This window comes from Podarcis raffonei, chromosome 17, assembly GCF_027172205.1.
Source record: "Podarcis raffonei isolate rPodRaf1 chromosome 17, rPodRaf1.pri, whole genome shotgun sequence".
Taxonomy (NCBI): Eukaryota; Metazoa; Chordata; class Lepidosauria; order Squamata; family Lacertidae; genus Podarcis; species Podarcis raffonei.
In genome coordinates, this window is record NC_070618.1 from 8,646,141 (window position 1) to 8,666,056 (window position 19,916).

The 19,916-nt window shown below is 41.9% G+C and overlaps 1 protein-coding gene across 4 annotated transcripts; it reads left to right on the top strand.

Annotated features, from left to right (window-relative positions):
• Positions 1-1,476: 1,476 nt before the first annotated feature.
• REST (RE1 silencing transcription factor) lies at positions 1,477-15,307 on the top strand. Of its 4 annotated transcripts, none has more exons than XM_053371748.1 (4): positions 1,477-1,581; positions 5,652-6,571; positions 10,292-10,375; positions 11,650-15,307. In XM_053371748.1, the coding sequence occupies exons 2-4, from the start codon at positions 5,662-5,664 to the stop codon at positions 13,356-13,358; spliced, it is 2,703 nt and encodes a 900-aa protein (XP_053227723.1). In that variant the 5' UTR covers positions 1,477-1,581; positions 5,652-5,661; the 3' UTR covers positions 13,359-15,307. The 4 variants fall into 4 exon arrangements, with proteins under 4 accessions (XP_053227723.1, XP_053227722.1, XP_053227721.1 ...); XM_053371747.1 differs by lacking the exon at positions 1,477-1,581 and adding an exon at positions 1,799-2,049; XM_053371746.1 differs by lacking the exon at positions 1,477-1,581 and adding an exon at positions 2,183-2,247.
• Positions 15,308-19,916: the final 4,609 nt, after the last annotated feature.

A 19,916-nucleotide genomic window follows, 5' to 3' on the forward strand; every position in this document is an offset into this window, starting at 1 on the left:
AGTTCTTTAGAATGTTCTAGGTGATTTGGACATATTTTCTCAATGTATCTTAGAACAACCCTATAAGGTAAACCTGCATTATTCCTAAGACAGTACGATGGTTGAAATCAGCCTGGATTGCATATGTTCATCCAGGGTAGTAATGAAGGACAGACTTCCTGACTCAGACTTGAGATGCAAAATTATGCACATTTAATCCGCAGTAAGCCATATTAAGCTCAGTGTGACTTCTCAGGTTTACATTGGCTGTCTCACTTGAAGTTGGTGAATGAGGTGCCCATCAACCACGCTCAAGGGAAAGCTCCAGAGGCAAATATAGAGATGACACTAATTATGTATTGTTATTAAAAAAATTAAAAAGCCGGGGGGGGGGGAGGGATTTGTTTGAGGACAGGTACGGAGGGAAGAGTACTTTAACTGTCTATCCCCACCATGGTCCCACCATTGCTATTTACACGGGATGGAAGATCCCATTGGTGTGAAGGAGCTGTAGCCTTAACATTTGTGCAACACAATCTTAAATGCATTTGCTTAGATCCAGTGTTATTTTTCTAGAAAGAGAGGTGCCAGAACTCACCACGAATGCCTCTTTCATTCTCTTAGAACGGCAATGGCGCCCACCTGAGAGGTTCCGGCTGAAAAAAGCCCTGCTTAGATCCATATTAAACAGAGCTTTCTCCCAGCTCTGCCTGCAAAGATTGCAAGAACAGTCTGTGTGAGTATTATTTTAACAGAAAGCGAACAGGTTGAATCTTTGGCGGGGAAAGTGCCTTCCATATTGTTGAGGAACAGGCTGCCTGAACAATTATGTGATTTATGGAACAGGGTCAGCTTTAGCATGCACTGAGGTTGGGCATTTCTAAGAATCCCCAAACCAGCCTAAATCTCATCACCTCAACACTACTCCTTATTTTACAAGCTGGTCACGATGAGATCAATTTCCATTTGCAGTTTTCCAAGTCTGAGGGGCTCAGTGAGTGCTCCTGTGCGTCTCTCAAGTTTCTTGAGTCAACAGTGTGTGTGTTTTTTTGCATGTGTTTATGAAGTAGGTTCTTCTGAGGTGGTAGATAACGAACCAAGGGAGGCCCAAAAAGCAGGGGCTGTGCAACATCTGTGGTAAATCTTGGGTGAGGAGAAGAGGAAGTGCCTTAACTCAGGGCCTACACCGCCCCCCCCCTCGATAAACCTCCTCCAGCTGCTTGTCTGGGACTAACACAAAACGAGGCAAGTTATCGAAACAACCTGGCAAAGTCAGAAGCTACGGCTGGCTGGTGCTCTTATAACACAGCCACCACTTCGCCAGGCCTTGCTCGTGAGGCAGCCTAAGCGTGACCTGGCCTAACGAGGCGCTGTGGGGAGGGGGAGGGAGAAGAGGGGACGCGCCATGAGGAAAGGGGCGGGACCGGGGCAATAACTGCCTCGGCTTGGGCGGGCCTCCTCGCTCGCTCGCCGTGGCTGCCGTTGCCACGCGCGTGGTGAGTGCTGGAATGCGCGCCGCCGCCGCCCGTTCGTCTGGGCGCTGAGGGGAGGCTGGTCGCCGTCGTCGCCCCCTCGACTCCCTTTGGCCTCGGAGGAGAGGCGGTGAGTTGCCCCGCCGCCGCCGCCGCCGCGTTGGTGGTGCTGGCGTTGGGAGGGAGGCAGGGGAGCGGGAGCGAGCCTGTGGCGCTGTCCAGGGCTGATCTGAGGGCGGCTGCTTACTGCTGCTGCTGCGCATGGGACGGCGTCGCCGGAGTGGGTGGAGTGAGGGCGGCCGGGCGGCGGGGAAAGCCAGGCAGGCAGGCAGGCTGGCTGAGGGGCCTCTCAGGAAGGAAGCCGCCGGAGGAGCCCCCCCCCCCCCGAGGAACAGCCTCTCCGCCGCCGCCGCCAAGACCAACGGCCGTTAGTCCCCGGTGGCCGGAAGGAAGGCTCGGCGGGGAGGAGCCGCCTTCGCCGCCGCCGTCTCCCGGGTCGAGAGCGAGCCGACGAGGCCTCCGCAGTTTCAGCCGCCGCCCTGCGTGGTGGAGCTGGACAGCGATTTCTCGCCCTCCCCCGCCGCTGGGCCTCTTCGCCGTGAGTTGCCGCTTTTGTGCGCCGCGCGGTGACCTTGCGCTCTCCGGTGCCGAGGGATGGATGGGGCGAGGGGGAGGCTCGCGCGTTCCCCACCCCCAGCAAAGCGGGGCGGGTGTGTGTGTGTGTGGAAATCGGGTGGGCCTCGGGTCACGTTCCCCAGCCCCCCACCCCCAACCACGTTTTCCTTGGAGGAGGAAAGTACGGAACTTAACTCTCTCAACTCCCTCCCCCCATCGCCAACCTCTTACCACCCTACTGAGTCCTTCCCCCAGCTTCCTTCTCCGCCCCCACCCTCGAAGGGAACGAGTTGAGAGGGAGACTCGTGGCGTGTCTCCGTGGGAAGTTGCATGTGTATGTATTTGGGGGGGTGGGCGGCGGTGGGGGGAGGGGGGGAGACGTTGCAGAACAACCTGGCAACACAGTCTCCCCGCACACACTAAGCTGCATTGCTTAGGTCTCGGGGGAGAAAGGAAAAGGCCCCAGCCCTCCTTCTCTTGGGGTGGGGGGCGGGGGAGTGTTGGGTGGGGGTGGGGTGAGAGGAAGTTGGGCAAATCTTCGCCCTCGCTCACTTTCCCCCCCTTCTTTATAAAGTTGCTGGAGAGTTGTAACTTTCGGGGGGACGGGTGTGGTAGTTGGGGGGTAAGGTTGAAGGAAAGGGGGGCGAAGTGGGTTGACGAGGCGAAGGCAACCCCCTCCCCCCCCCCCCGCTTCCCGAGCAGCAGCACCGACTTCGGTGAGTTTGTGCGTTGTGCGCTGCAGGCAAGAGTTTTGCAAAGAGCTGCTTTGTGCTTCTACTTGGTATTTGAGAAAATGGCCGAATGCCTATTTCTGGAATGCAACAGCAGCAGCGGCAGCCGATGGTGGTTGGGGCTGATGGTACACACAATTTGGTAACGGGCTTCTCCCATTGTGAGCTTTTTTTCGGCGAATAGCTGCGGCCTCACGTTCCTTTACTTGGGAGTAAAAACTTGGAATTTAATCTCTCAGCAAACGTGCAGGAGGCTGAATAAAAGACCATCGGCATTTGAAAGCTTCCAGACTTTAAAACACTGCTAGTTCTTTTTACTTTCTGCCTTGATAACATTGTGTATGTAGGTCATTGAGCTCGTTTGCGTTTAGGCCGAAAACGAGACCAGCATTTTATTTAAATACAATCCCCACCCTGCTGTTGGTTGACTAATTTCAAGACCAAGTAACTTGCCAAACACACTTTGTTGAGGAATGTGTGTGTGTTTGAGCTTTTCTTCAGTACCTTGGTAGAAGAGAAGGGAGCCGAGAAAGCCATGGTGTCTGCATTTTCAGTTTTGAAAACAAATCCTGAATTGCACAAAAATACACATCACCGACAGCCATTCCTGTTTTGCTGTGAATCCCTCCATAGTGTGGGGATATATCTGGTCTGTAGGTATTTACTTTGAAATAATTCAAAGAACATGTATGGTTACATGATACCTTACTCCAGGTAGCTTCACTGTTTTATTTTTTACTTGTGCAGTGTAGGTAATTGTATCGGCAGAACAACAACTCTGAGTAGGTTTTAAGAAGTCTGGCCTGTGGAAAGGTTTCTGAAATGATTTAACTGTAGTAGTACAACGGGAAGTAAGGCCCAAGCCAGGTCTTGTAATCCAAGTTCTGTGTTTGAGGACTTGTCTGTGTGTATGTTGCTGTGATGGTTCTGCAATAATAGAACTGTCTTCCAGTTAGCATTTGTTTGATCTTTGGTTCTGGCTTTCAAGAAGGCCATAACAAAATATATTTTTAACATGGCCTTACCCATTGTGGTAAGAGGACTGCTTAGCTCCTTGCTTGGTAGGGACTCCTGCAGTATTGCATTACAACTAACTCTGCTGCTGTGGCCTAGAGGATTTTGGTGTTTAGAAATAAAGTGCATTGGATTAAAGCATATTTAATCTAGACCATCATTGTTTAATTGCTGTTATTCAAATTTGGTGTTGAAAGTTGGTTTTCCGAAGCAAAGGAGCAATGACAACTATTTACCCACTCTCAGCCTTTATACCAGGCTTTCTCAACCTCGGCCCTCCAGATGTTTTGAGACTATAATTCCCATCATCCCTGACCACTGGTCCTGCTAGCTAGGGATCATGGGAATTGTAGGCCAAAAACATCTGGAGGGCCGAGGTTGAGGAAGCTTGCTTTATACAGAATTATTGGACCACATGCTAGCTTCTAAAGAATTAATAATAGTTAATCAACAATTATCTTCCCATGAGACATCTCAAAACAATTAGCACTTTAAATCTATTTTTCCTTGTAATGTTCTGGAAAAGACAAAGCATTGTTTGACTACAACTGTTATCAGTATTCATAAAACCCTGCACATTTAACTAAAATATGCCTAGTTTCAGCTTTTCATTTCAAGATGAATAGTGTGGCCTTCAGATTTAATGCTTTGGATCCTAGACATGTTTTTAAAGTGATAACCAATTATTTATAATTAATAAGCTTATTCACACTTGGCTAGGTTACAAGGCTCTTGGTGTTTGCTGTTAAATGAAGCATGCTTGGGTGTAGGTGTGCTTATAGTTGGAATTTATTGTGGAATCAGTGCATTCAGATAAATTTTTTGCAGCATCGACATGTCATAAAAATTTCAGTTGTGCTTTTTAAGTATATAATCCTGATTTCATCTTACTGTGGGAAATCTGGTAAGAAAAAATATATACTGTATATCCTGCTGCATATCTAGTCACCACTGGCATAAAAGCTCATTTAGCACACTTTTTGGTAGGTGGTTTGTCAAGAAGTTTCTCATGTGTGGTGACATTTCGTTGGATGGCCACTATGCACATTTGCTCCCCACCTGAGCCAAACCTAGCTATTTTTCCTCTGTAGTCCACAATACCAAATGAAAAAGACCTATTTCTACCAATTGCTGCATGCTGAAAATGTGCTTGAATTTCAGCAACCCAGTTCAAAGGAGCTGTTCTCTGAAGATCTCCACACATTAAAATACATAGGCTTTGTGCAATAACTCTTTATCATAATTGAAATATTTCATTGCTGCTGCGATTTTTTTTTCAGTCTGGGAAAAGTGTGCTTGTGCTTTTAAGAGTAAAAAGGGACTGGGGGACATTCCAAATTGTTTTGGATATAGCCGCCTGCCCCCGCCAAATATAATTATTGTGCAAGACATTAGTATTAAAGAAATCCCCAGCTACTTCCAGTGGATCTATTTTAATGCAGTGTGTGTGCAGGTACAGAAATAGGTAGTGAAGGGCACTGGTGTGGACAGCAAGCGGCAGAATAACAGTGTAACTGGAACAAATACAATTGTGGAATTTAGCATGGCAATTGTGCACACAGAAAGATTGAATGTGAACAACTCGTTTGAAATATAAAGTCCTTGCCTGGGAGCATGCTAGGAGGGAAGGACGCTGACACTTTGCTATAAAATGAAATCATGATGCAATTAAAAGTTTGACTTCGTGGAAAATGTGGCCATATTTGACCACAATTTCTCTTAATCAAGATAAGTATCATAATTAAATTGTCACTGTTATTGGAAGTGTTCTCAGTTTTGGATTATTACATAATAATTTCTAGACAGACACTTAAACAATCTTTCCCTCCCTTTTTAACAGAACTGTTAATATGGCAATGCAAGTGCTGGGGCAGTCTGGTGGCAGTGGCCTGTTCCCTGGAAATACTAACCTTGGCATGGCTTTGCCAAATGACATGTATGACTTTTCGGAACTTTCCAAAGCTGAGCTAGCAGCTCCACAGCTTATTATGCTGGCAAATGTGGCCCTGACAGGAGAAGTTAATGGCAACTGTTGTGATTACATGGTTGGTGAAGAGAGGCAAATGGCTGAACTGACAACCGTCGGCAATGCCAACTTTTCAGACAGCGATGGAGAAGGAATAGATGAAGCACAGGGCATGGAGAACAACCATAGACGCCTGGAAGATATGGATCTGGGATCCCTTGAAGCTCCTGAGGTTCGTAATGTGGAAATGGCAGAACTGACGGAGCCTTCTGTTCCTCATACTTGCAGCCAAGACAAGGGCTACCCGTTGGAGGTGCCAGATACTCCAGAGAGTGCAGATGACAAATGTAAGAGCTTGAAGAACAAACCGTTTCGTTGTAAGCCGTGTCAGTATGAGGCAGAGTCAGAGAAGGAGTTTGTCCATCACATTCGGGTTCACAGTGCCAAGAGATTCATTGTAGAAGAAAAAGCTGAGAAGCATGGCCAAGTTAAAGAAGCTGCCTCCAGTGCTACAGATGAAGTTGATTTCTCCAAGGGGCCCATCAGATGTGATCGCTGTGGCTACAACACTAACAGGTATGATCACTATCTGGCTCATTTGAAGCACCACAACAAAGCTGGAGAAAATGAGAGGGTCTACAAATGCACCATCTGCACATACACAACTGTCAGTGAATATCACTGGAAGAAGCATTTAAGAAACCATTTCCCACGGAAAGTGTACACATGCTCACAATGCTCCTACTTCTCGGACCGGAAGAACAACTATGTGCAACATATTCGAACTCATACAGGTGAGTGTTGTATCTGTTTCTTAGGTTTGGCTGTTTGCAGTGGACTTGGGTGTGCTGGATTTGAGTGCGTTTGCACTTGTTTGCCATCATGTTATAAACTGTGCTATAAACTAGTACTATCTGATTTTAAATGATTGGCTTATGTGTACCAGGAGTATTGTGTTTTACATTAGAGCTAATGGGTAAAACAATAAAACTAAACACAATTCATTACATCTTTGTGTGGCAGGGGAGGTGATATTTGCTGATTCTCACTGATAGGTTTTAAGGAGAATGAGTGTATTTTGAGAATTACAATTTTCTCCAATCAAATTTTAAATAATCACCAATAAAATAGATGTTTATATACTGAAAATTAGCTCTAGTAAGGGAACAATGGTGGTTTTTGCTTTTGAAAATACTTTGCCACAGTCAGCTGATTTGTTTTTCTCTGCTCAACGTTTTTGGTTTGTTTGTATAAAACCCTCACAAAACATTTGTGTCCAAGTTATTTTTTTGAAGAAATGCAGAACAGGAAAATAACAAAATTGCCAGAAATCACTAAAAGTAGACTTGGCTTTTGAAGTTAATTTTAAAATGAAGTCAGAAACAATTGGTTTGAGTTAAAAGTGACAGTGGTAGTTGAGCTATTTAAGCTTGTAGCTGCTCTTAGGGCAGTGCTTAAGGGACCTAGTGGTAGTGGAAGAACAGTGCAGTTCCAAAATGACGAGCATCCCTCAAACCTCATATTTTTCTATGAATTCTTTGGCCTAATCCTCATCCCAAGCCAATCATTGGGACCAGATACTGGTTGGGGCAGGCCTAGTTTTGCTCACAGAGGTGGCATGTTGGATCCTTCCAGCTGCCTCAATATTTTTGCAACTTCGTGCTTCTCCCTGCCCCCCCCCCCGCCCCTGGGTTCGGAAAGTTCTGTTTGGCAAGTAAGGAAGCTTTGTGGCTGTGCTTCTCCTGCCAAGCAGAGGATCATGCTTTAGCAACTATGAGACTTGATGTGACACAGCAATTTAAGTGCACTTCTAGAATCAGGATATAGCAGTTGAATATAAAAAAAAATGTGGATAGGGATTTCAATCCAGTATTGGATGTAATTATGTTCTACGGATGAAGAGAATTCAAGCCAGCACAAGTAGCCAGGCTTTGGAATTTCAGCTTCATTATATGTAGTGTGCAGTGGTGGCCTGCATTCTTTTGCCACTTTTGCTCAGATTTTGCATTAATAGAGCAGAAACAACCGTCATGATTCAGGCTTGAATTCTTTTCAAGGTGGCAGACTTTTTTCTTTTTTCTTTTACAGAAGGAGTTGTGAGGCTGTAGTGGATTACTTAATATGTTCAGAAACTGAGACCATCTTGCTGTTCCTTTGCAATGTTGCAGATTCATTGGGTGCTGCAGGAAAGCATTCTTCCTCCTCTAACTGTACTCTGCTTGGAATGGAGAGTGTAGTTGATCACTTTTGAATCCTATCCTTGCCCCTTTATTGCAGAAACTGCCAGGTGATACTGTTGCCGTGACTATCTTCACCTATAGATTTCTGCGTATAAAACCATTGTTAAAGGGCAGAAAAACAGACTAGTCATAATTAGTGGAGACAAAACCTGCAGCGGTGCCAGGAGTGAAAGCCAGGCATGTGCATGCTTGAATTATTAGGCAAAACGAAGTGCTTGAGGTTCAGTAGCATATTCTAGTGATCTTAGACTCAAGTGGTGTATAGCCCCTGTTCTCCTATCTAAAAGACTTCAGAATTTTGCTCTAGCTTAGATACATATCCGCTCCAGTAATGCTATGTAGAATGTAACCTTGTACCAGACATAATATGATAAATAGTTGAGTTGTGGATATATGTGCAGAATTCTGTTCCTCATTGTGATCTCTTTTCCTTGTGCTGGCCAGTTTCTGCTAAATGAAAAAAAGTAAGTTGTATTTTTTAAATCATTTGATGCTGACCCCAAATAAGTGGTAATACTATATTTGCGACCAAAAGAGTGAAGGGGAGAAGAAAGTTACCCCAATACAACTTTGTATACTTAGAGTGTGGCACTCACAGGCACTATGGTGTCCTCAGGCACTCCCCTTTGTGCCCATACAGTTTCCCTTTCCCTCCTACATGATTTTTTATTTTTTAATTTGAGTTTTGTCTGTTTGTTGTGCTTTTTGGGGGGATTGTTTCATTTTGACTTGCCTGCTATTGTTTCTGGTCATACTTGTTTTGTGTATGTGTACGTGTTTTTTATGGGGAGAAATCTGAACATAAATCCCTTTCCTCTGCCATCCACCCATGAAATCAGTATTTTGTGTTGGACTCAACAGTTTCTTTAGGTTTACAGCTGTGACTCCATGTCCTAAAATGTTAGAGACCCCTAGTATAAACAGTAGGGACAGTCAGTCAGTTTAATTGCTGCTGTTATGAAACGTGCAGACTGTGTCGAAAAATGTATGTTAGCAAAAGTCTGATAGAAACTGAGTTTTTAGGAGAAATTTTATTAGGCTACCACCTGGTAGTGGGTCCCATTACACCTTTTAGAGGTCATTGAGTTAGAGCATAATCCAGCCAAACTTCAGCACAGTACATTTTAATGTGAAGTACTTGTTTAAGTGTCTCCCATTGAAAATGAGATGTACAGGTGTTTGGCCAAGGTGCCTGGATAGCCTTGGTCAAGAAGGGCCTAACTACTGGCCTCTGACACAGGAAAGACAAATGGGGAATGGGGAGGAGGGTTGCATGGCTCTTCCAGAAGGTGATTGACGCTCCTTGAAGCAGTTGTGCCCAAGGGAAAACATTTGGGGAAATGGGGGTGGGGTTACCTGAAGATGAGAGACTGTTGTAGCTACAATTTTTGATTTCTTCACCAAGGTCAGACAGTTTCCCTCAAAAAATTGTTCATCCCTATAATTTACCTTTGCTCGGACCTCAGGACAAGTCTGAGAGAACACAGTCTCTCTCCCATCCCCTCTGACCTTGCAAAATGAGTTGAGGGAGAACTGCAATTTTCTGTAATTTGAGCAGCAGTGCTGGAAATGGTGGGAGAAAATTTTGCTGCTGCTTATTTTCTGTAAGAGTATGTGGGAGGTTGCAGAGTGTCCTTGTGAGTTCAGGGGCGCTTGCACTTGTTGATTATTGCATTTGTGGATGTTTAGCTAAGAATGGGAGGCAGGAATTCCCTGGTTTAAATCTTGCTTCAGCCAAGAATTACAAGGCAGGTTTAGACAAGCAGCTATTTTTCAGCAACAATACCTGCAATATGGGAATAAAAAAACCCCTAGATTGTTTCTAGAGTTGTTGTATAATTTACAAATATCATGGATAGAAATCACTTCAACCCAAATGCAAACTATAAAATAGTCTCACACACACGCACCTCTGCAAGAGAGGCTTAAAAAAATAGTTAACCCTGGTTTCATTTAGTGTTTATGTCATATTTATAGAGCAGGTGAATTACTTTTTAGGTGAGGGATGTTAGTTATTTTAGGGATAATTTATATTTGAGGTATTTGCCAGGTATATTAGACCAGGTATATTAGGAAGGAAGATGTTTAAACCAAAATCCTAGTCCGGTTTTAAGATGAAACAACATTTTTATGCCACTTTTCTCTCACCAAATTATCCAGCTCAGTTATTTTGTGTTCTCGTGTGTGTGTGTGTGTGTGTGTGTTTGTGCACTTCAATCCTCTATGAGCAATTTAAGGATTTTTAATTTGTGCTTATTTTATCTGTTTTAATAGGAGAGCGTCCCTATCGGTGTTCCATGTGTCCTTATTCAAGTTCTCAGAAGACTCATTTAACCAGGCACATGCGCACGCATTCAGGTTGGTAAAAAGGCAATTCAAGAGAGCCGTGGTAGTTAGGATTGTGGCTGTATTCGTTAAATGTCTGATATGTCAGTGCAGGGATTGGCAGAATGAAATTCGTAGCCTGTTTATGACCGCCAAAGGTTAAAGCCTAAAACAGCCTGTAGGTGAGTTGTAAATTGTGTGCTTACATTGGCTGTGGAAACAGCCATGGCTAGCTGGATGCTTTGCACTTGTAATCCCTGCTATTTATTTTTTTACTCTGGGCAGTCTCCTGGATGATAAGAAAGAGCTTTGAAAGCCCCCCTCCCAATATACAGAGTGAACTTCCTTCCCCACTTGTTAAGCTATGTTTCCAGTATTCATCAAAGCAGCATCCATGCAGAAGAGGAAAATAAATCAGCAGTTCTCGGGGAAATGCAAAGCTTTGCAGTACTATAAAAAAAAACTTTGATAGTCCCCGAAAGGTGGGGAACCCAAATGCATGCCATTGAGAACTGAACAATGCTCACTGAATCCCAGAATGCTGATGTTCTGGGAGTGTTAAACAAAAAAAGTGGGGGTTGGGGCAGAATAGAAGAGGGCATTGCTGAACTGGAGCATTCCCATTGCAAAACTTTCTTGTGATTGTCACTTATCTACATGACTTTTAATGTGTTTCCTGCATTCGTGACAACTTTTGAAACAGCCATTGAATTTTAACCCCTCCATGCATGTAATTTGTGAAGTTGATTGCTGCTGTACATATTAATGACTGACTTCTGTTTTTATTGTTAGTATACACTCACATTTAATGTTCAAGTAAGAGTTGCTGATCACCCAGTCAGTTTGTATGTTTTTCCTGGAACTATGTATTATGTCTGGGTTGGGGGGTTGAGTGGTAACACTGCAGAAACATTTTACCTTTTTGAGGAAATAATTGCTTCTGGGTTATATGGGTGTGGTGTAATATTTGTGTAAGCCTACTATTCATCTATAATTTCCATTTTTCTACACTGCCTTCAGTGGACCAGTTTGGTTTGGATTCCAATTGCTAGTATTACTGTAGACTGATCTTTCCTGGTATGTATTTATCATAGATGGAATATGTGGATTAGTTGTTGCTTGCATGTTTGTTTTTGTTTCTTCTTTTGGTTTGTTGCTGTCTTTTGTGAATGTGTTAACTGTAAAATCTTTTTTTTTTTCTAAGTTGAGAAATGCAAAAGCATGCACAACTGTATAAATCTGTAGCTGTGCAAATAAGTTGCTGTTTGTAATTTAATGACTGGTAATTTCCCTCTTGATTGCTTCAGGTGAGAAGCCATTTAAATGTGAGCAGTGCAGCTATGTGGCATCAAACCAGCATGAAGTGACTCGGCATGCAAGGCAGGTTCATGATGGGCCCAAACCGCTGGCCTGCCCGCATTGTGACTACAAAACTGCTGACCGAAGCAACTTCAAGAAGCATGTTGAACTCCATGTCAGCCCACGGCAGTTCCTTTGCCCAGTCTGCGAGTATGCTGCATCCAAGAAGTGTAATTTGCAGTATCACATCAAATCCAGGCACCCTGACTGTTGTGACATCACAATGGATGTCTCAAAAGTAAGACTACGAACTAAAAAGAATGAAGTGAATACTTCTGAAAACACGGGTGGTGATAATAAGGGCGTGGAACAAGAACAGGCAAAGAAAGAGATAACTGAAAAGAAAAGTGAGAGAACTGTAAAAGAAGAGAACCTGTCAAAAGAAAAGAAACCAACTAGCAGTGTTGGTATAGGCCACGTAACAACTCGAAGTCGCAAAACCGTTGCTGAAAGCAAAGAGGCAAATGTGAAAACTGAGAAAATGACAGAGAAATCTGGCAGAGCAAAGAAAGCAAAGAGAAAAGCAGATGCCACCCCTGTTCCTTTGACAAAAGATTTTGCAGCAGACACTGATGTTATAGTGAAGAAGAAAAAGAAAACTGAAAAAATGTCCCCTAAATGTCAGGACTCTCAAAAGAGTGAAAACAAATTAGAAGTCACCAAAAAGCAAAATTCTTGCCTGAAGAAAAACAAGAAAAAGAAATATCTGAGGAGTAAGCCTGGTAAGAACAACAGAAAGCTTGATTGTGAGAAGGTCACAGATGAGGAGCCGTTCTCTAAAGAATCTGTTGCTATACAAGAGGAGGAAAGTAAGGTAACTGATAATGCTTGCAGTGAACTCCAGCCTACTGTTATCCTTGATGTTAGAGAGAGCCAGTGCGTTCCTGTGGAGAACATGCAAGATCATGAGTCACTGGCTGCGCAGCACAAGGCTATGGATATAGAACTAGAGGTGAAAGAGCAAGAAATGCCCATGGCAGAAGAGACAATTAAAGCAGTTTCTCAGAATGAAATTGAGCTGACAGTCGTTCCTTGTATCAGGTCTGAGGACTCAAATACCACCTTTGAAAAAGAGACAGGTGTACTAAAAGATGCTTTACCTGATTTGTCCCAAAATACGGAAACCACAGAAACTTGTGAGATGCAGATTGTGACTGATCCTGATCCAATACAAGAAACTGAAGAGGTACAACAAATGTGCGAGAGAGAAACTGTGAGTAACCCACATCCAGAAGATGTCAGTTCTACAAAAGAATTGCAGGCTGAAGACTCAGCAGAAGCTCCTCCACCACCGTCGCCGGAAAAACTGGAGAAGAGCACTAAAGCAGACCTCGTTTCAGCATCGTCCAGTGGCACAGTAGTAAATGAAAATCAGGAAATGGAAGAGGATGAAGGCATCCACAGTCACGAGGGCAGTGATATAAGTGACAACATATCAGAAGGCAGTGATGATTCTGGGTTAAATGGTGCTCGGACAGCACAGGAGAAAGATCAGAAACCACCCCAAGAAGTGGCAGAAGCCAAGGCCACAAAGGAGAACTATGTGTGCATATTCTGCGATCGTTCATTTAAAAAGGAAGGTGAATACAGTAAGCACCTGAATCGCCATTTAGTAAATGTGTACTATCTTGAGAAAGCAACAAAGGGGCAAGATTAACCAAACTGCAGTTTCATGACAGTTTATTCTAGAGCTTAGGTACCAGTTCTTGTAGAATCTTTGCTTAAGCTCAGTTTGCTTATACTTTTTAAAGTTGGTTGTGTTTTTCTGACCTTTGATGAAATGTTGAACTAATTAATTACTTGTATCTCTTTGATTAGAGAGGGCAAATAGGGTATGCATGCTGTGGCTTGTTAAATTGGCAGAACTCCTTGGGATAGAGCCCTGGAATCTCTTTGAGTATTTCTGTTGACTTGAAGCAGAACTATTCACAAGTTAGTAGGTTTAGAAATGTAGCCTTGGGGAACAACCCACCAAGAGTGTCTCCTGCACAGACTCTAAAAAAATAATAGAAGTGTGCAAGAGCACTGTTGTGCTGTTGCAGAGTCCTGTTTGTTTCCATAGGACTTGAGCAGGAGATATTAACACAGTTGACTGAGCCCACAGTCTGGGCCTGTCCAGTCATTACATTCCAGGAAGATATTTCAGCCTGGTATGAGACACGTGCTCCTTCTCTCTTTCCCCTTTACTGCTAGGAGAAAGTCAAAGGTGAATCAGCATTTATTTGAACGTGGTATCTTCCTGATCACGCATTCAAAAACCCCTTATTTGATCCTGTTTTATATACACTTGCTACAATGTGGAACTGCTTCCCCATATTCCATTTCTACACCATTGCAGTGTAGGTAAGGCCAAGTGTGTGAGTTTTCCCACCCCCTAATGGGAAGAAAACAGTAACTGGTCCTGTCCCTGTGGTTCTGATATTCAGAATACTTAGCTGTATGTGAATGGGGGTTTTCTGAAGACAGACTGGGTGGTTAGGGAGATAATGTCTTCAGTAAACAGCACAGCCTGGTTCACTCTTGTCCTCCTCCTTGTTCGGAAGGATGAGAGTCTTGGGTGTGAGACCATCAGGCTCATCCCTGGTTAATAATTCCTTGCAATGTGACAAGTGCACAGGCCATCTGTGCTTGTTGAACAAAGTGTTACAGAAATAAACTCCTAGAAATTGAAATATTGCTCCAATTGTTTCTAGAAAAATCTGCCTTTTTTATTTTCACCTGTTGGTATGATGAATGCTTAAAGAACTCACTGTGGCAGATTATTTGTAAAAAGAGCACTTTCAGAAAAATGTTGAGGTTGGCTAACAGAAAACAAAATTGCATGATCATATATTTAATTTGCATATACATTTCAGGTCCCCCAATCATGATCAGCAAGCCAAAATCTTGGGAGTTCTTTCTACCTTTCTGTTGATTAGTGAATCCATTATTTGTTAAATACTACTTTTCGACAAGGTTCTTATTTCTTCTTGTGCTTTAAGAGATGAAAAAATGTTGCACATAATTGTTTTTATTTTTACCTATGCAGTTTAAGCCTTTAGGAGTTTAGTTATTTCTGTGTATATGAACACTTTATATATGCATGTTTGGTTTTTGTTAATGGGTTTCCTTCCTGTAATGTTGATTTTCAGGTTTGTTGCGTATTGTGGCCAGTGTTGTTTATCTTGACCACATTTTCTGGTTCTGAGTTTGTGCAGTGTTGTAGCTTTAATTATTTGATTTTGGAACAAATGATACTAAAGGAATGTCATCCCACAGACCACACCAAGAACCAATTACTGCTCATGGATAGCTCCCCTTGTGAAAGGGGAACTTCTCAGTAGATTGTGCCCCCAAGAAGGTTGTTCATACATATCTCTGTATATAAGGTTGGATAATATATTCATATAGTATGCATTTTTATGCAGACAGTACTTTCTGCTGTTTTAGTGCATTTATTATTGCTGGGAGAAACTTTTCATTGCCCTCCATTAAAATTAATAGGGGCATGCATGTGAAATTTCATGGGAAACTTAATTTGTTAATGGATGGTGCTTGTCGAGTTCTAAGCATGGAATAGTCAAATGAGAGCAAAAAATCCATTAAAAGTACACGTGAATTTTAAAATTTGCAAGTACTCTTGCCCAGCTCATACTCATTTCAGAGGGTCCTGTGCAGAAGAATTTCCAGGTGGATTGTGCTCCTTATCTGCTTGACAAAGACAAATGTTGGCAATTACATAATACATGGAATTTGAAATGATCAACACTATCAGGAAGATCTTGGAAAGCAACAAATAAGGGAAGATGTAGAAATTCCTGATCCTTGTTCCATCAAGTTCTAACTTAAATTAATTACCCTGATACTTTTATACTTGACATAAAAAGGAGCTGAAATGATTGGATATATTATGAATTTGCAAACACTGGGAGAAAAGTCACAAGTAAAGCAAGTCTGTTATCAGTAAGGTTTGAGGCATTTGGAATGTGTGAGCAGTGAGAAAACTGCAGGTCTTTTGCATCTATCCCCTTTTCCTAAATTTGTAGATATAAATGCCACCTGCAGTCCTGCAAAGCAACATCTATGGAAGCTTGCACTTCCAAAGGGCACATTCCATCCCAGCAGCTTTTGCCAGTCTGATGCCTTCCATGCCATGTACTATCACTCCCACCTGGAGGGCACCAGATAGGCAAAGGCTGATCTGTGAGGACGTTTCTCCAGGACAAACCCCATGAGTGTATTCTGGCATGGCTCTTGTTTACTTCTGGGGGCTTGCGCAGAAGAACTTCCTGCTAAACTGTGCCTCAGAATGGCTATCAGGATAGTTTTTTGACCTGCTGCAGAAATATTAAAGCAAACTCTTATTCTTTTGTCTTGGAGACTGCTAACGCTTGCATTAGTTTAAGCTGTATTCGGTCTCTTTTCCTCCTCCTTTCTGCTAGAACCTTTTGTGGTTCTTTTTCGATGTAACTTGACTGAATACAGGAACCTAATACTTCTGTGTAGTGGGTGGGTGGGTGGGTGGAGTTTTCTAATAGGAGGCCAAAGATCTGAGGGAGAAAAATCCCTTTAGGGCAGAAATAAATTGTGTAACATTGGTTATTTGTGTGTGAATAGCTTGTGTTGAATACTTACTTTGGCTGTGACAATCATTGTCAACTGAGAATCAAGTTGCAACTATATTTATGTTGAACCATTAAACACTGCTGAATTGTCTTCCTAACCAATTAGTTGGAATAGTATTAAACACAACTTTATTGTTGGATGTAAAATATTGTCATTTTGTAAAATATTGTTTTGTAAAAGGTTTGGACAGAGGTTGGAAACTCCAGTACAGTGTAGAGTTTTTTTCTCTCTCTCTGCCTTTTTAAAAAGAGATGTTTCCACTTTGTAAAAGCCTTTGTGGCCTTAAGCTACATTTTTTGTGATTTTTTTTTTAAAAACAAGTTGGTTGAAAAGGTAGAGGCAAAGAGGTGTCACTCGCAGTAATGACATTAGATGACTTCACATTACAAGAAAATGTTGTCATGTTACTCAGAAGAACTTACTAGCAAATGATCAGGAGTAAGACTTTCACGCTAGAAAAGACAGTAGAAGTTGGTACCTGTGTTGGGTAGTGTTTCTGAGCTTGAGAGGGCAAAACTGTTAAGTATTAAAATAATATCTTCCAGCGATGTAATTGTTGTGTCTTGAGATATATTGGATATTGTGATTGACTTGAAATTCCTGTATGTTTTCCCCTATTTTGTTAGAATAGAAGGAGGTACCTATAGTGATTGAACAGTTTAAAAATAAAACTGGTAAAAGATGGAATGTCACTTAATGTTAGATGTTGCAAGTGGATTAGTGAAATTAGGGTTAAACTACAGATGAGTTACTGTGTTTCTGCCTAAAGTAGATATTTCTTAAATTGAATTTTGAGATTGTCACAGGAATTTTGGATACTCCTTTCCAGCGTCTTCCTTTATTAAAGGGCTTCTCTCAGCAGCAATGCCTGTCATAACACCCCAGCCTGATACATCCTGCATTATCTCATGTTGTTTGACAGTGTGGCTAGTTAGTAGAATCTATAGTGTTTTTGGAAAAGTAGCCTAAAGAATGGATTACTAGGAACTTGGCAACACATCTTAATATTGCTGCTATTTAGGGATTGATTGACCTAAGGGCTGGAACTTTAAATCTTTTCTACAGAACAAACTGACAGGTCAGTTAATACTCATAATGCCTTTGATTTCAGTATGTTGTTTTGCTGATGTATTGTAAGCACAGGTTCAGTTAGGTTTATTGAATCTTGATTGTGTAGCTAACAAGCTGAAATACAATATTAATTACATCCAGGTAGTTTAAGAAATTGTTTCACACATGTGTATATATACCTTTCCCTCCCCTAAAAAGCAAATCACACTAGCTAAAGAACTTTTTGTAAGCTGGCACTGAAACATTTTATGTTTGGTTGCACCGTGTTTGAAGCTTTTTACAGTGCAATACTTGTATTATTCTGTCAATTTAAACCAAAGGTAATTTTTTTTCATGCTTTCTCTCTACTGTAGTGCATGAAGAGCTTTTATATGTTTGTAATAGATGTAAAATCAGAAAAGATCACATATCCTGGGTTTTTTTATTTACCTAAACTATGTACAAGCCTTTGTCCAAAATGTAAGGTGTTAAACTAAATTGCATATTAACCCATGAGTGTATTTTCCTAAGCATAGTTATGTCAATAAACTTTATTAAGGAATATGTGTATCTTTCATCTGTCTTTTCTGAATATTCAGCAAATAATACCATTGGCTATGGAAGGGGTGGATAGAAGTTAAGAGAAGCATACATTGGTTGATCTCTGGGTGGTTTGAAATGGATTGACAAAGCTTTCTTGCTCCCAGCTGCTTAACGGTGGCAAGAAAATAACTCCCTAAATTGGTGAGAGGCAGAGATATGTGGAGGGACTGTGATAACCTGCGTTCAGTTCCAATACTTGAAACAAATTCCTGGAATATGAATTAACCAGACCCCAATTATTGCCTCCTAGAGTTTTAGCAAAAAATTAAGTGGCTCCAGAAGCTTCACGGTTGGTCCTCTCCTGCGCTAAAGGGCCACAAGATGCATGCATAAAAATCTATATTGGCGAGGTGACGGGACCATGGTCATCTTTGGGGCTCTTCCACCCTCTTTGATATTCGACCTGTCAGATAATCAACATTATCAAAGTAGGAGACAATTTCTGTAGCAGAAATTGTCTCTTGCTACCTGTGAAGCAGTAAACTGAATGACAGCTGTGCTAGAGCAATAAAAGATGTAATTTCCCCAGCATCTTGGATACTTGAATTATATTTAATTCTATTTTTATTACTGATATGTTTGCCATCCTGAGCTCCTTGGTGAAGAAGGGGGGTGGGAGATGAATTCAGTAGATACATAAATAAGGGGATATTTCCACACACCCCTATCCTTGAAGGCATTTCTTGATAGACAGCTGGCAGTGGACAAGAGCATAGAATGCATATTTAAGAACTTTGCCATCCTGTGAAGGTTAAAATAACACCAGTTATAAAGCAGTGTCTGCGAATGTCAGCAGTTGCCTGGCTAAATGCCCCAGTTCAAAAGACAATAAAGTTTTACTAAAATCTGTAAGACTTTTCTTCATTAAAATATTTTGGGTCAGTGCTTCAGGAGCTCTGAAGGTGGTGCCAGATACCTGCAAACATGGTCATTTGGTATTCTGTTCAGATTATACCAAGATTAAAGCTTGTCTCGTTTAGCAAATGAAGCTACGGTATACTTTGTTCTCCTTGTTGTCTCCAGCAAGTTGGTGCGCACAAATAAAATGAAGAAACAAAAGTTTTTGTCTTAAGAAATCTCCCACTGATGAGATGCACATTGAAATCCAATACCACGCTTCAAAAATAAAGGCTGTATTCTATAGTCTGTATAAATTTATGCAGAACAGGGCATATTTGCATAACATACTGGCTTTCTTTAGTAATGAGGAAGAACAAGAAACTATGGATTGCATTGAATCTTGGAAATCTTACATGGCAATTCTGCCTTCTGATTTTTCAGCAGGCACTACCCGCAATCTTCCAAGCAGATATTCACAAACATAATAACGATAAACATACATATATATTTTTTTAAAAGGGTGAGATTTGCTGAATTCTGTTCCTGTGGAATTACATTATGAGTCTTCTTGGTGTCCTAACATTGTGCAATGTTGAGGTCTGAAAAATCGCAGTACATCCAGTTCAATTACTGCCTTGTCAGACAGAACATACATCCAGTCAGCAGAAAAATATCATGACTAAATGCATGTCTCAATAATACTGTTGTTCCCTTTCCTACAGTCTTCATGGTAAGGTGTTAGTTTGGATTATGTTATCAACAACCTTCTCATTTACTGTCATACATATTTCAAAATAATTCAGTGAGTGAGTGACGTCCTGACGGGTTTAGCTTTTTTTTGCTGTCAATGCTTCACTGCATTAGGACAATGAACCACTATGTAAATGCTTTGATACATACCACTGCAGACCCAGCAACAGCAGTCTGTCCCTTCCTGGTTAAAACCATATTACTTCTCTGCCCTTGCTATTTTTTTTACGTCTAACAACACTCAACCTGTTCCCATAAGTCATTGAGAAAGATCTGGTGGGAAGTATTTTTTGATTAATGATTCCAGGAGACTGAATTAAACTGACACTTGTATCTGCTATCAACAAAATGCCCACAAATTCATGCT

Bases quoted from the DNA above. Each gene is read 5' to 3' on its own strand.
- REST (XM_053371748.1), top strand. From the start codon at position 5,662: ATGGCAATGCAAGTGCTGGGGCAGTCTGGTGGCAGTGGCCTGTTCCCT. The intron at 6,572-10,291 runs GTGAGTGTTGTA...CTGTTTTAATAG, and splicing joins ACATATTCGAACTCATACAG to GAGAGCGTCCCTATCGGTGT. The intron at 10,376-11,649 runs GTTGGTAAAAAG...TGATTGCTTCAG, and splicing joins GCACATGCGCACGCATTCAG to GTGAGAAGCCATTTAAATGT.